We start from the raw sequence: 16,253 nt of genomic DNA, 5'->3' as shown, positions 1-16,253 counted from the left end.
TAGAAGACAAGTCCCCAACCCCGAGGGTCCGCAGCCTGTTAGGAAGCGGGCCGCACAGCAGGCGAGCAGCGGCAGGCGAAGCTCCATCGGCTGCTCCCCATCGCTCGCCCACCGCCTGAACCCCCCCACCTCCACCTCCCCGAGCCGCCCCTCGTCCGTGGAAAAACCGTCTCCCACAAAACCAGTCCCTGGTGCCAGAAAGGTTGGGGACGGCTGCTATAAGATATGATGGCTTTCAAATGACATCCCTTGCTTGTCCGGTCGTGGCTTAAATTCTAATTTACTCGGCTTACAACCCCGAACTCACAAGGTCACGTCATTCTCACAGTATGATGTATGTGATCAAAAGAACACAGGGGTGGGAAACACCCGATTCAGAGGCAAACTAAAACACCGGGATCTAGAAAGAGCGGAACGTAGCTCATGACCTATTTCCATGTGTCTGAAGGAGAATTCTTTCAGGTGTCTGACACTCAGCCACACTCAGCGCTAATGAGCTGTGCCGCCAGCAGTAAATCTGCCCCTTGCTTAAACAGCAGAATTCAATACTGATGTTTCACCTTTAAACACTGTGTTTAGTGCTAACAAAGTTCTGTGGCAGTGTCTGTACTACGGTCTCCACAAAGTCACGTGTTCAGAAGGCATTAAACACATGCGACATCAGCATTTATGTCACTGCCTCCAGGAAATTAACAGATGTTTTAAGTTTTATTCTTTTCGGGAAAACTCAGTTATTCAGCTATGCCATGAAATTCTTTGACAGGTAAACTCAGAAAACTCTAAAACTTATATGTAAAATTTGAAGAAAGGTATGTGTACAAACACACGACTTTCCGAAAGGCTGGAACCCCTGCATTTCACCATGCTACGTAAGACTCACCACAAAAGCCCAGTGTGATCACGTGTTATCCTATGACAAAGCATCCTGCCTACTCAACAGAAGTAAGCGTGAGCAAATTACTCCCAGCACTAACATCCTGAAATGCCCATAACGAGGCTTTATGAGGACGCTACTTCTCTCTCAGGTATCTTCTTCATGGCCCTTTTTAAGACCATCAAAACCACCCCTTTCTGATCTCTTCCTTCTGTTTATCACTAAAATTGCGTTTCCATCTTCTGATTTAGGATCCCAGTGCCACAAGAGTCATACCTGCAATTACACATGTGCCCATGTACAGCTTCATTTCAGACTGTATCTGATCTGACTTCTTGAGAGGACTCTGGGCTTTCTAGCCTTAGTCGTACCTGCAAGGGACGTCACACAAGATGCGGTCATAGAAGAGAACCTCCTTCCGGCCGTTCACGTCCATGTGGAGCCGAGGGATGCAGGCGGCGTCGTGGTTGACTACCATGATGCAGGGGCTGCCCAGCCGCTTGGCCTGGTGCACGAGCAGGTAACAGCGCTTGTTGTCCACGTCGTTCGCGATGACAAACCCCTCTGAGAACATGAAACTGTGTGTCAGGTGAAAGGTGGCACAAGTGGAGCGACTTCCTGAAATGCGCAACCTAGAGGCCGGCAGGCCCAGCAGACGGGCAACCCAGCAAACATAAGGCCAAGCTCCAGGTTTGCTCAGACTAGGGAAGTGGTCCAGAAAAAGGAACCAGGCGGCTCGGCATGGATTTTAGAAGTCGCTTAAAATGTCAAAACTTCAAAATTCACCTGTTCACAATTATTCACCTTGCACCAATTACTGTGCCAAAAGTACCTTTTCTATTGTTTAACAACTATTAACTAAAAAGGAGGGTGAGGGGAGAGAGATGTAGAGAACAACAGATCCCCCACAAGGGTTTAAAATAGTGCACGTGTGCTGGCGCTCCACTCCAGCCTCTGCAACGAAGCATCTGGGGATGGGGCTGAGGCTCCTGAGGGCCGACCTGCTCCCTGGGAGGCTCTGACCTTGGCACTCTCACATGATGTCCTCCAAGTTCAAGAGGGATGTCCCATTTCATATGCGATGTCTGGTAATGTCACAGAATTTACCTAGCAAATGGTGGTGGGATTTGAACAACTAGGCTCTCCTGCCTCTCACACAGGGAGTAAACAGTCAAAAGAAAACAAGACCCCAACGTGAGAGTGTTGCTACCGAAAATTCAAACTGAAATCTACCTACTATAGCTTTCACAAGAAACACTACTTACTTTTATAGAAAATACACGTGAAATTCTTTTAAAGACCCCTCCCCACGGTGCACACATGGGTCTGAGGACGGCTGACAGGTGTGCACAGCATCCAGTTCTACTTTCAGAGACACAAAACCCATCTGCCTGACTCCTCGTGCGTTATATGCTCTTTTCCTTGTCCACAACCCACCAACGTAGCATCCGTACCCTCCAAAAAAGCAGCCCACGCGTACCTGGGAAAGGGACCTTCATGTCGGCGTGCAGCATCTCAATTAACTGTGCGGTCTTTGACCCGGGCGCTGCACACATATCTAGGATCTGTTGAAGAGCAAGAAAACGTCTGGTATTTTTTTTTTCATAAATCAATCATCCTACATATAATTTAGAACAATTTTAAATTACTTTTGCATTTCAAGACCTAAATACACTTATAGAATGAATCAATAGCATGTTATACTGAACTTACAGGGATCAGATGTTATATAATGTCCCCAAACCACAGAAGGATAAAGACACTCGCTCCACGGGGGAGAGGAACAAGACGGCACTAGAAACCAGGGAAAGCGATACACGCAGGGATGAGTAAAGAGACTAAACGCAAGAAGCAGTATGAAGAGCGTGGAGGGGAGGAGAGCGGAGGGGAGGGGCGCGGAGGGGAGGAGCCGGCCGGGTTCAAATCTCAGCTCAGCCGCTGATGACTAGCTTGTGACTTTAGGCCAGTTACCGCCACTTTTCTTTGCCTCCTTTTCCTCACCTGGAAAAATGGGGACAGTGATAGCACCCACCCTCACAGGGATGTGTGGATAATAAAGGGAACAGTTCACAGAAAGAACACAGAACGACACTCAGCGTCTAACAAGCTCTCAACACGTGTTCCCGACCGATTTTGTCATTTGAGAACATTGACGATCATCTGAGCAGTAAGTAAGGAAACAGAAGTGTAAAAATTGCAAAAAGAACCTAAAGTAAAATATATATCATTCTCCACTTTACGCAAAGTGAAAAGGAAAAAAGAAATGACTAACCATACTAGGGAAGAAAGGTCTCCACGGAGAGACACAAACCCTGACAGCAGCCCACCCTCCGGAACCTTCCACCCAGCGCGCAGTACCTTGTGGTGAGGCTGAGCGTCAAGCAGCAGCGGAGGAATCATGCTAACGGCCTCCTGACGACTGATGTTTCCCTTAGAAAATGGAATTGTTAAAAATCAGCAATGGCGTTAAGAAAGGCAGAAAATTTTAACACTGGGCGTTACTTCCAATGCAACAGGGAAACACCATATAATTATACACAGAACACAGAAGTTAATACTATCCCAGAAATAGGAAGGCAGACTTTCATACTAGTGGGTAAATGGTTGCCACCAAAAGACTAAGTAAGGATGACCGTTAACTCCAAAGCAACGTTAGAATATTAGAAATTCAAGTAGAACAGGAGAACAGGACGGGACAGAAAGTCCCCTTCAGAAGTTCTCGCTTGTAGCTGAAACTGCAACTTCTAATTCTTGGTTCTCCTGCTTCCAGGAACAGCCCACACCTGCTCTGTATTCCTGAGATGAGACCTGCCCCCATCGACCCCTGCCCCCATGTTTCCTGTGGGAGACACAGAATTACTAAACTCCTCACTAAACCAACCATGCCCTAGATTCGCACTCGTGGGTCAGGACATCTGTTACAAGTACGACTCTTCAGATTCAAACACAGTTACTCAGTGAAATCCAGCACGTGTGTCCATCCCAACTCCACTTTAACAAAAAGCCACAGAAGCATCGGCAACCAGGAGGCTCTGCTGCTTTACAACCTGGGGCTCCCGACCTGAAGAGCCACCAAGTAGCCATCACTCACCTTACACCTGCACACCTGGCTGTCAGAGCCTAAACGCAGGCCTCCACTCACACCTGTTCCTTTCACCTCGTGGGTTTCCGGCCAGCAACTGCGTCTGTGAGGACTGAGCCGTGAGTGCCTCTCCAGGTGCACGGTTTCCAAGCTCAGGGTCACACCTCTGACCCTGATGAGCCTGCCTCTGTTTTCGCCCGAGTTTTCACTCAGAACATTAACATGGGACAGGGATGCCGGGCCCTGGGCTAGACACCCCAGCAGCCGGTCGCTGGATTCATGGACACTCTTTGCAGCCAGCTTTGAACAACCCAGGGAATATCTCACCCTGCTGACTCCTGATTAAAAATCTGGACCGGTTTCCTAAAATACACGCCACAAACACTAAACTCCAGCGTCCTCTACCTTTCAAAGCTGCCAAGACCCAGCTCTTCACAACCCACCTACCCACCTGTGCATCCCTCCATGCCCCACAAGCTCTCTGATCTGCTGACATTCAAACCTAAACTGTTCTCTGACACACCCCATGTCGATTAAAGCTGAGCCACAGAGCCCCTTCTAGCAAAAGCCCGAGCACAGGGCCGGGCACGTGGCGCTGCTCAGTTCCGTTTACTCCTTACCATGGCGGGGAACCAGGCAAACGGGAGCCCAGTTTACCAGGTTACCAAAACGGACAGACAGCCACAAGAGAACACAGCTGTGGATGGGGCAGACGTTAGAAGTGAGCGAGGTGAAGGATTTCTAAACTGGTCATGGCTTTGAGGCAAGACCCGTGGGAAGCACCATGATCCCGTTAGCTGCGTACAGAGGCTCAGAGTGAAAAAGAAATAAAAATCATCCGGTGACACAGAGCTTTCCTTGGCTAGAAAACGGAGATTAGAAGATAGGAAGGGGGAGCTTGATTTTAAATGAGACTACTAAGGATGCCCGAAGAATGGAAAGGACAATACCCAAATTTTAGGGGCATTCATTCAGGCAGGCATTCCACGCGGGGGAAGCGATTCTGCTGGGGAAGATGTGATGCTAAAGGTAAGAAGGGCAGTGACTGGACGGCACTCGAAGCCTGGGCGGCGAGGAGCCGAGAGGGCGAGGAGACGTCCTGCCTGAGAACCGAAACTGTCCTGTTTAGGGCTTGTTTGCTTGTTTGGCAAAGGTGGAGTATAACACTTTAATAAAATAAACACAGCCATGAAAACGTACGACTTTTCCTGCAGGAAAGGCACCAGGAACGTGCACCTCAGCAGGACGTGAGCGCAGACAGAGCGGCTGCTCCCGGGTGAGGCCCGTGCAGCAGAGCGCAGTGCCCGCCCCAGGGCTGCAGCGCCCCGACCTGGTGGCCAGAAGCAAGAAGGCACGTGGAGGAGCCGAACCAGACAGAGGCTATGTAAACACCCAGAAAGTAAAGGGGCGCGCACTCACTTCAAGGTGTTTTCCTGCGTGCCTGTTCTACTTCATCGCTCCCAGTGGCAAATATGGCTAAAATAAAACTATGATATTAAGGCCCATTTCAAGCTTTAAGGAAATCAGCAAATCCAGAGGTATCTACTCACAGATTCAGTTTCGCTAACGAGAAACTGGTGAAACTTTTCCAACTGTGGAGACTTTCTCAGGATTTTTCGACTTAGATTTGTGTGCCAGGCAAGTTCTTCAGGATACCTGACCAAAGAGAAAGTAAAACATTCATGGATCACATATATTAAAGCAGTCTTTTCACAACTGCCTGCTTATACAGGTCAGAAGCCAAACAAGACACCCAGTTGTGTCCCGGCTGCTCACACCCCGTCCTCGCGAGCACGGCCAGCAGGACACAGGAGCTCACCCTGACTGCACCGCAGCCCCGGCACACACGGCCCGGGGGCTCTGCGAGACACACGCACGTGACGTGACCGAGAGGTTACGGTGATGAACGTCCCAGAGCAGTTGAAAGGGGAATCTCTGATTCCACTGCAGAAGTGAACACACTGGCACAGAGGCCAGCAGAAGACTCTCCAGTGCAGATCACACAGAAGCAAAATAATGCCGTAGGGCAGGTATTAGAATGCTTGAGAAACATCCAATTACAATCCTTTTTACCATATTTTTCACTACTTCCAAAACAAGTCTGTCCAATAATGTACTGAAATGTTTTACATAAACCTTAGAAATCATCAATGCATTAATCTGAGCTCTGAGGCAGCTGCTTATACAGGCCTAAGAGGCATCTCCTGCCACCTCTGGGAATGTATCTGAAGTTTCCATAAATGGTGCCATCACTGATCAGGAAGAGTGTGCTTCTTCATCGCAGGCTGCACCTGTCCATCCACTGAGCTCTGGCTGCAGGTCAGTGCACGGACAGGACACACGGGGCCATGCTCAGCATCCCGCGGCACTCGGTGACAGAGCTTCCCGCACTTATGAACTCTGAGGGACAACAATGCGCTCACTTTAACAACGCAGGGTACACTGTTCCCATGCATCACACTGCAGCTAAGGTGACAGCCATGAAAATGAAGCTGGAATGTTTGAAAAACAACACATCTGACGGCTTTGAAACTCTGATTACTGACAGAAACAAACTCAGGCTTAAGATGTGACCACACAGCTCCACTGTCATGTTATTATGAGATACACGTGAAAAGGACGTGCCACCCACCCCCCCAATAATGAAGATCTAACTGGCTGCATCTGTGAACGACGCCCTCCGATGTCCCGCGGCTTTGTTCCTATTTCTTATGCCTGCGTCCCCTGTCAATATTTAACCTGTTTCAAAAATACAAAACCCAAACGCAATCGTACTTCTCAGGCAATTTACAAAAGTTTAGCTATAAATACTCCCTTTGGCCTCACCAGGAGTGAATGGCAGGCACTCACTCAGGTTGGCTCCAGCTGCAGAACTGAAGAAAATCCTGCCCCGCACCGTGACCTTCGCTGATAGCCAAACACGGACTTTCACACGACTCCCGCCAACCCTCAACTGTCTATGCCCGATGACAGCACACGTGCCAATTACCACTTACTCAGGCTACCAAACACCAGTAATTTGGATGCTGCCTAACTTTATTGCTGAATTTTCACTTTCAAATACTGACAGCAGTCTCCAGATATAACTTGAGGGAATATTTCCTTATGTGTCTTACAGGTTGAATTTCCAGTAGTTAAAAGGTAAATTTACTGATACAAGAATAAAATTCCATTGCAAGTTATTATGGATTGTGTAAGCTCTTAATCTCATGAGAAAAATATTTAAGAACGTTCAGACGGTTAAATACAAAGACAGTTAAAATGAAAAAGTATGTTTCTTATATAACTTAGGAACAGCTTTTCTGAACATAAAAATGTTTATGAAAAATCTTCAGATTTCAACATCAATCTTAAATAACTGTATTTAATTTATACTTATGTAATTCAAATTTAACTCCTGAGTCTTTAACGTGCTATTTGCAAACATGTCATATCGTTTAAGGATAAATTAAAAGCACCACTGTCCCCTTCATACCTCAAAAATTCTTAAGGGAAACAGTCTCTAAATATATACAGCACCTGCGATAAATCATCTTCAACCCAGACATTTAAAAAGAACATAAGCAGAATGACAGTAAGGGGTGTTCTCAACAACCGGCTGTCAAACAAGGCCTCTTAAAAAATGCTTTAGGATAATTCCTCACAGCTCCTAGCCAACGAAAAGTAAGGATAAAAAGGAAACCTGCCCAAGCTATAAGTCCTACACAGAACATTCCTCCTAGAAAACCTGGATCCCAAAATTCTCCTCATATATTATACCCCATTAGGTACCAAAAGGTTAAAAGAATATATGATCGATTTCTGCATTTTGAACAATACAGAAAACCACCAGAAGCATTTTAAGTCTCTGCCTTACTTGCTTACTGCTTTATGGGCACCCCACACTTGACAAGTGAACCTGATTACACGTTTATACAAGAAGCTGCCACACAACTGCCACTGGTCATGGAAGAGGGAAGCCGACCCTTACAACATGCTGCTCACACCCTTCAGCTGTCTTCAGAAAACTAGAGCAAACGGTAACGCGTAGAGAATGCCTGGCTGTTACGAGCGTGACTCACGTTCTTCACCCATGGAACACCGGCAAGGCCTTTCCAAAAGTCCGGGAACTGACTGGTCCTGTACTCATGCCCGAAATTCAACAATCAAGAGCAAAAAATAGCTGTTGACGGATGGCCTTTAATTTAGTCACTAAGCATACCCAACAACCTTTAGTTCCTTCTCAAGGTCTATAGATAATATTCTGAGCCACACCGTGAGCCATCTTATACTGAAACCCCCACCAGGACGGAGACGTTAACTACATGGTGACCAGGCTGTCGCCATGACATAAGCTGCCACAAATAATTCCGAGAACTGGCTTCAAGGAAATGGACACAAACCGACCCTGGAACTGAAGAGTCACTGTACCTAAACCATCAAGATGCCGCTGGTCAGACCACCGATGACCAACATCAAGATGACTGTCAGAGCTGACTGTGCTGTTTCTACTTGTAGCTCCCCCTGTCTATAAAAGGCTCTTGGCCCCTCATTGTCAGGGGTCGGGGGGAGTTGGCCTTTGGACAGTCCTACCCCCCCCCCCCCCCAAACACACACCACCAGTTGCCGGCATCCAAAATAAAGCAAACCTTCCTCTCCACCAAGCTGGCCTCTTTATTGGCTCGTGACTGGTGAGTAGCCAGACCCCACCTTCGGTTACAGTTTTTGGTGCCCAATGTGGGGCTGTTGGGGCTGGATGGCTCCTGCGCTCCTGTGACATCTGGCTCCCCTGGGGTGTCCAAAGCTGAGCCACAGCCACAGCGACGCACTGGGATGGTTGCAATGAGCCTGCTGCTCCTGGCTGGCTGGCCCCAAGAAGCGGATTTGAGGGACGTTCCCAGCAGCTGCTGAAACCATGTTTCAAGGATCCTCCGTTTCTCCCCTCCTCGGCATTGGCCACCAACTTATTTCCTTGGTGGGATGGAAAGGTGCGTTTGGGACGCGCTGACGAGCTCCAAGACCAGGTAAGTCCACCAGTGTGCACCCGGGCGGCCTTCCCACTTGTGAGCACTGAGTGCTATTTGGGCATTTCTGCCAACTGGTTCTGATGTGTGTCTGATGTTGAGGACCGTCTGTGTTGGGGAAGTGTTTGCTCAGGACTTCGTACCAGTCACCCCCTGAAGAGGGTTTGTGACAGATCTACGTTTTGGTGTATGAGTGTATATTGCATCTGTGTGATACGTATCTCTGTTGTCTTATGTAAAATGGGAAATTCAGGTTCAATTTATTAAGAAAATTTAGCTATGAAATTATGATAAAGAAAAAGTAGGATGATTTTTTTAAAACAATGTATGGCAACAGTATTCTTTAGGCTCCAGAGAAAATTGGTTAAGATGAAACTCTTGAAATTCCAAAACCGGTTCTTTTTGCATGTCCAGTTAGAAAAAGCTAGCTTGATAAAATACTGTTTTCAGAATCCTGATCCTGAGAGAACAAAAATATGCCCAGGAGAAAACCTGAAGTTTACTCTTATCATGTCCTTGAAATAGAAACACAGCCCCACATTGCCTGAGACTTCAGCCTTGGGTTAATTAGTATAACTTCAAGCCCCCTCCCCCCCAAAAAAAGGAGGGAAGATAAAAAAAGGAAGCCTTTTAAAATTGAGTGTATACATTTGACTAGTCAGACTGTTATTCATAAACTGATAGGTTTAATTGCAATGCCTAATTCATGAAACGCAAAAAGAGGAAACAAGGAGATCGCTACTGTCTGGATGGATGGATGCCTCAATACGTGTCTTTGTCTTTGGTGAATCTGTAAAGAGCTCTATTTAACTGGCTTTAAAAAAAAAAGGTAACTGTTCACAAATCAGACAAATCTAAATTTACCTACATTTGGTCTTCTTGCAAGACCAAGAGGGAAACTAAAGATGTCTGGGTTTCTTCAACACACATCTTGTACCACATTAAAGAAAAATTGTGCTATGAAAAATATGTATTTTTTTAGAGGTTAATATGTTCTTAAGTTTGCCAATCAGAAAATACTGATCTAACAAATAGTTCAATTACTTGTTTCTTGGTTTTAAGGTTTTCAAGAGTTAAAAATTATAATATGTAAAAATGATAAAGGAAGAATTTTGACATGTAAAGCAAGCAGAATACGTCATCCTGAAAAGAAAACATACTGAACGGAGATATTTTTGCTGAGAAGAAACGATGACAATAATTTTGTCCTAGAGGGGGCTGGATGGGGAAAAGACAAATCTGCATGGATCCAGAAAGCGATAAAAGGTTTATTAAAAAAAGGAAATTTAAAAACAAGAATTTTGTATGTGGTCAGGATTAAGATTAGACTAAACGTAATTAGGTAAATGAATTTTGTTATTAACAGTAAACTGAGGCAAGACTGAACTTAGTTTTCTCTCTGCTAAGAAAACAGAGCTCTCCTGGAATACTAACCTGATGTTGATAACCGAAAATCCTTATGGAAAGCTATTGTTTTATTCCAAACCAAACTTCTGACCCCAATGTTCAGGATGGAAAACAATGCCCAGTGAAGCTGTCACGGAATATAACTCCTCATGAGGTGCATCCCTGCTGGCTCTAAGGTTACTGCTTAAAACACAAGTACAATGTTTGTGTGAGAATTGGGTGTAAATGATAAAATGTATGACCTATGAAGTGCTTCCCAATGAACATACCTCTGAGCCTGCTCATGATACGTGATTCGTTTTCCCCCAACGTGGACAACACAAGTATATGAACACAGAGAGGCCTGGCCCCGAGGGGCAGGAAAGGACCCCGAGCAAGCAGCTGGGCCATTCCGGCAACACTGCAAGCATACATGGAGCATCAGTGCTTTCTATGGAAAGAGTTACAATGAAAAGGGAGAAATGATGGAGGAAATTTTCACATACTGAGGCATGGGGAAGTCATTCTGGCTTATACGTGATTTAATTTGAATGTTAGGTTAACCAAAACAGCCTGTTTATGGCCTATTAAACATACATTGTACATCTGTTTTAACCATTAAGAAAAAAATACATTCAGAAAAATTATGAAGATGCATTTTGATTACTACCTTCATTGTAAAATGTCCAGTAATTTTCAAATGTTTGTCCAGGTACTATAACAAAAGAATTAAGGAGAGAGCTAATATTCTCATAATACCAAACACTGATGCTAAGCATGGAGCGCAAGATTATTTCCGATTCTGTGCCCATTTCCCAAATTAGGCAGGACTGCACCCCACTTCAGCAAGAAGTAGCCAAGAGCAGTCATCACCCCGTTCCCTCAAAGAGTTGGGGAAAACTGGAACAGAAATGGAACTAAAGCTGAGTTTCCCTGCCAAGTTTATGATTAACCTCTCCATCCAAAAGGTTATTCAATTTCTTGTTCTGTAGCTGCTCCTCCTCAAAACTGAGGAGTATCAAAGAAAAGGGGGGACTTAAATGGAGCAGGACCCTACGGTCCTTTGCCTCCCCTCCACCCCACATGTCCTGAGCCTGCCTTTCACCTGTGGAAAAACTTTAGCCAAAGGATAAGTTTAATCACGGAAGTGAGAAACTGCAGACACAAAGGGAAACCATCAAAGGAGACCAAATAATAATGATTTAGTCACTGAACACAGTCAATGACCTTTAGTTCCTTCTCAAAGTCTACAGATAATATCCTGAGCCATGTCCTGTGAGCCATCTTATACTGAAACCCCCACCAGGTCGGAGAAGTTAACTACATGATGACCAGGCTGTAGCCATGACATCTGCTGCCACAATTCTGAGAACTGGCCTCAAAGAAATGGAAACAAACCGACCCTGGAACTAAAGAGTCACTGTACCTAAAACAATCAAGATGCCGCTGGTCAGACCACCGATGACCAACTTCAAGATGACACTCAGAGCTGACTGTACTGTTTCTGCATGTTGTCCCCTGTCTAAAAAAGCTCTTGCCCCCAGTTGCCGGGGGGTGGGGGGGTGGAGGCGTCGGCCTTTGCACAGGTGTCCCCCCCACCAGTTGCCAGAATCCAAAATAAAGCAAACTTTCCCTTCCACCAACCTGGCCCCCCTACTGGCTTTTGAGCAGCAAGCAGCCGGACCCCACCTTCTGTTACACTTCCACTTTACTTCCTCACCACCTCTCCCTCTCTGATTCTATAAAACAAACCAGCATCCAGACCCCGATAAGATGGTTTTTCGGAGACACTAGTCTGCCACCTTCTTGGTCTGCCGGCTTTCCGAATAAAGTCATATTCCTTGTCTCAAAAGGAAAAAAAAAAAGCTGTTAAACGCTCAATGAGCTAATTAAACAAAAGTATGAGTTTGCAGAGGACAATAAAAACAACAAAGACTAATTCCCATATTTTTGGAATTGCGAAAGAAAACTCCACAAGGACAGGCCCAGAGAAGCACCTCTTTGCCACAGGAGGCATGCTTCTCAGCTCCTCATACTGCCCAGCTGCAGAGGATGGCCAGAGACCTCTGCATCTGAAAGTCGCACCTCTGGACACGAGCGTGAAGGAACAAATATTTTCCAGTGATTGTGTGAAGCAGCAAACGCAGACATGATTACTGTGCAGCGATACAACCCTAAACCTGCTTCTGAAAACATCGGCTGACCCTACTGAAGTGCCAGGACCATCCTCTCCAAACCACAGTGCAGGAAGTATCCAGTCTATAACCCAGAAGAGAGCAAAAGCAGCTCACCCCAGGAAGGCTATCTCACTTGGTGATGCTGTAGGTACAGCAGCTGGAAAAACATCTTCCTCATCCACCAGCCTCAGGACAGTGGACAGGCAGTGAGTGCCCACCAACAGCCATCCAGCACCTGAGTCCTTTTCCTGTCCCCTAACACGCCAGCTTTTAAACTGACTAAAATTGTTTAACAACAACAACAAAAAAATCCTGAAATTTTTAGGCTTAATATCACAGGTTTAGTCCTCTGTCTCAGAAATGCAACCTACAATGGTGACATTTGGTTTCAATCTGATTTCAGCACCTGGCCATTCAGCATTCATTCCAAAGGTGGGTTTGTGCACAGCTGCGATACAGGCACTGAAATCTAGACGGCCAACAACAGAACGAGAAGCGAGCAAACCCACAGCCCAGGAGTAACGAGAAGCTGCTCCTGGCTTGTGATCACTAAAGCACATCCTAAGAGGAAAGATAAGAGCAAACACTTGAAGAGTCAAAGTTTCAAAAGCTGCCAGGAGATGCTGGTGAAATTCACCAGCAACTCTCAGCACCTTGAGGCTGACAACCTGAAATGTGGAACTGCAACAATTTCCTGACTTTTCTATGTATAAACTAGCCCAGGGCCTGGAGCTGCTCTGGTCTGTGCCTGAGTACTCCAGACAGTTTATGAGACAGAAGGGACTGCCCTCACATCTGAGCCCTGAACTGGACCCTGAGAAACTAGAAAGCCAGAGGACACCTACAGGACAGGAAAGGTAAAAGGGGGGTGAGCAGGGAGGGCAGGGGTTTGCTTGGACCCTGGAGAGCAGACAGACAGGGCAGCCGCAGTGGTCTTGCTAAGCCTTTGCCAGGTGAAGGGCTATGATGAGATTTCTAGTCATGTGATTCCTACTCATCTAGCACGACTTTTGGCAACGTTATGTAGTCAGAAGTGGAGTCACAGTGGCCAACGTGAACCTCCGTGATGACTGTTCAGAGACGTCCAGAGTTTGGAAATGTCCTCAGGAAGACATCATGGGAACAGAGGGGGCGGCTGATAGAGAAGAGACCCCCAGGTGCGTAACCATGACACCCACTGATGGACACCGAGACGATGGCCTGAAGGCTCACTGTCACGGGACCTGATGCTGCGAGGCCGAGGAGCTGTTCCAGACAGACAGACGCTGCTGGCGGCGCTGGCGGAGCAGACGGGCACTTCCCGCTCACACGTCTCAAGGCCCACTGCGGGACAGGGGCCAGCACCCAGGCTGAGACGTCTCCTCCGTCACCCCCTTCCTTTCCTCGTGTGCGGGACTAACTTCTGTTGCGCAGTGTGCTTGCGTACAGTAAACTGAGTGACTCATAAACTGCATACTGGCTACGCTCTGTCTAGCCCCCACGCCGGGATGCTTACCTGGCCTTTCCGCTGGGCCCTGCAACAAAACTTTAGGTCTGCAACACTTCTGACATGAAGACAAGTGGTTTAAATGGAAATGGTGGAAATAGTAACGTCAAGGAAGAAAAGAGACCAGACTGACTTGGAAAAATGAACTGAAATCAAGACTTCAGTACACTACACTGCAAATCACACAGGAAAACCTGCACAACAACGCGAAGTAGCAGTGAAAGTAGCAGCGAAAGACAGCACTGGGGAAAAGATCAGCAGAATGCCTGGGAAGTAGTTACGTTCTTTCATGCCAACAGCTAACACGTTACCAAGAAATATATTCAATTGACAAGGATTAAACCCCCAGAAAAATAACCAACAGGATGAGTGCTCGTTATACCTACCAACTCAGGGGCTGAGGAACCTCAACTTTCTGCCCGTCCACCTCCAGGTCCTCCAGTTCCTTGAAATACTTGTTCTTTAGGCAATGGAGAATCTCTTTTGCGTGGCTATTAAAAAATAAGCAAGTTTCAAGTCAATCTGGAAAACTAAATTAATAAACTGTGTCTCTTTGTAAATTTAAGATAAGTGTTTCAAAACTAAAACCACTGTTGTGTGGAGAGAAGACACTTTAAATTACTGCCTATTTACTCTATTCCTTCAAAGCTTAAACAATCCTTACTGTTTAATCTCTGAAAGGTGATCAACTAAATACAATACTATTGCATTCCTTCCAAGTGTCATCTTCAAAAGATACAACTGAAACCACACCCTGCAACTTACAAAACTCAAGGCCCATAAGGCAAAACAAAGTGATTAACTGAGACCGCCAAGCTTGTTTTGCAAAAGACCGGGGAAACCACAGGCATGGAAACAATGTGCTAAAGGCCCTTTGGCATGACACAGGTGCATTAAGGGACTAAGATAACCCACGGTAAACTCCAGACACCACAGGCCGAAAACCCACCGCATGTAACAGATGGAACCCCCCCCACCCCGAATGCGCACATGGGACCCACACAAAGGCATGAAGGGCAGAACCGGCAGCGAACTCCTGAAACTCACCCCAACTTTCCACCCAGCTTTCCGAGCCCCGTCCTCCTCTTACTCCCCACCTCCGAGATAAAAATAAAAAACAAACAAAAAAACCCTCCACAGCTGAAAGGGAGATCTGAGCTCTGCCTCCTGTCCCCCTGCTTGGCTGCCCTGCAATGAAGCCTTTTCCCTTCCTGCCAAAGACCATGGCATCGGTATCTGGTCTTTCCACTGCGCAGCGAGAGGGCAATGAGTCCACTTCCTCACTTACAGGACTAGTAATAAATAAAAACTTTTTTAAGAGAGAACACCGTAAGTTTCCCTTGAACTCGGTAACGTCACAAGTTCTCATCTGTTCCAGAGGGTGGGCGTCTTCCACTCCCGCATCCTCGGAGACTGGCATTTGCGTTTCGACCCCAGCCTCCCCACTTGCAAGCCCTCCTTTCCCTCTCGCGTAGGGCACGCGCGCCCCCTCCGGGCTCTCCACGCCACACCGCCGCTGCCGCGCGCTCCCTGGGGGAAAAGCAGCAGCCGCGGTGCAAACCTCGGGCGTCGTAACCCCGACTCCCCAGAGGACACGACAGGCATAGACCCCCCACTACCACCAGCAGCACCTTTTGTAGCCGGTGATTCTCAGGGTGGCCGGGAGGGGCTCTCTGAGCGCTTCCATGAACTGGTCCCACTCGCCGTCGGGCACGATCCCGAGCTCCCGGTAGTAGCGCTCGAACAGCTTGTTCTCCTTGACGATCTCGGGGTAGCCGCCCTCCCAGCCCTGCGGGACGAGAGGAGGGACGTGAGCCCAAGGCCGGGGACAGACCTCGGGGTGGGGGAGGCCCCCGCGCGGCCCCGGCGCGCCCTGCCCCGCCGCCTACCGCCCCGCTGCGCTGCCCGCCGCCGTCCTCCGCGCTCCCGGGCCGCCGCCGCTGCTGCTGCTGCTGCTGCTGCTGCTGCAGCCGCCGGGCCCGCGCCCGCCGCCCCATGGCCCACGCGGCCGCGCCCGCCGCCCGCGCCCCGCGCGCCGCCACCTCCGGCCGCCAGCGCTTCCGGGCCGCGGCCCGAGGACCCCACGGCGCCGCGCCTGCGCCGCTGCCGGGCCCGCCGGGACCCTCGGGAAACCGGCCAAAGCGCCGCGACCCGCGCTCCCGGAGAACGACGGGCGGGAAGAGCCGGGGATCGCTCTGCGCGGAAAAATGGCTCCAGAGAGCAGGCCGAAAGGCGCCCGCGGGCC

General features: G+C 48.0%; 1 protein-coding gene across 2 annotated transcripts in view; it reads right to left on the bottom strand.

The window, feature by feature from the left end:
- NSUN2 (NOP2/Sun RNA methyltransferase 2) overlaps window positions 1–16,054 on the bottom strand; it is a 30,563-nt gene extending 14,509 nt beyond the window's left edge. For both annotated transcript variants that reach the window (XM_057708531.1, XM_057708532.1), the window contains exons 1-7: window positions 15,898–16,054; window positions 15,640–15,797; window positions 14,395–14,499; window positions 5,507–5,612; window positions 3,233–3,304; window positions 2,355–2,439; window positions 1,246–1,438 (exon numbers count right to left, since the gene is read on the bottom strand). In XM_057708531.1, the coding sequence (XP_057564514.1) occupies window positions 1,246–1,438; window positions 2,355–2,439; window positions 3,233–3,304; window positions 5,507–5,612; window positions 14,395–14,499; window positions 15,640–15,797; window positions 15,898–16,005 (827 nt within the window). In that variant the 5' untranslated portion in view covers window positions 16,006–16,054. The remainder of the gene's footprint in view (window positions 1–1,245; window positions 1,439–2,354; window positions 2,440–3,232; window positions 3,305–5,506; window positions 5,613–14,394; window positions 14,500–15,639; window positions 15,798–15,897) is intronic.
- Window positions 16,055–16,253: the final 199 nt, after the last annotated feature.

This window comes from Hippopotamus amphibius, chromosome 15 (genome assembly GCF_030028045.1).
Source record: "Hippopotamus amphibius kiboko isolate mHipAmp2 chromosome 15, mHipAmp2.hap2, whole genome shotgun sequence".
NCBI lineage: Eukaryota > Metazoa > Chordata > Mammalia > Artiodactyla > Hippopotamidae > Hippopotamus > Hippopotamus amphibius.
This window is presented reverse-complemented; position numbering and strand designations above follow the sequence as displayed.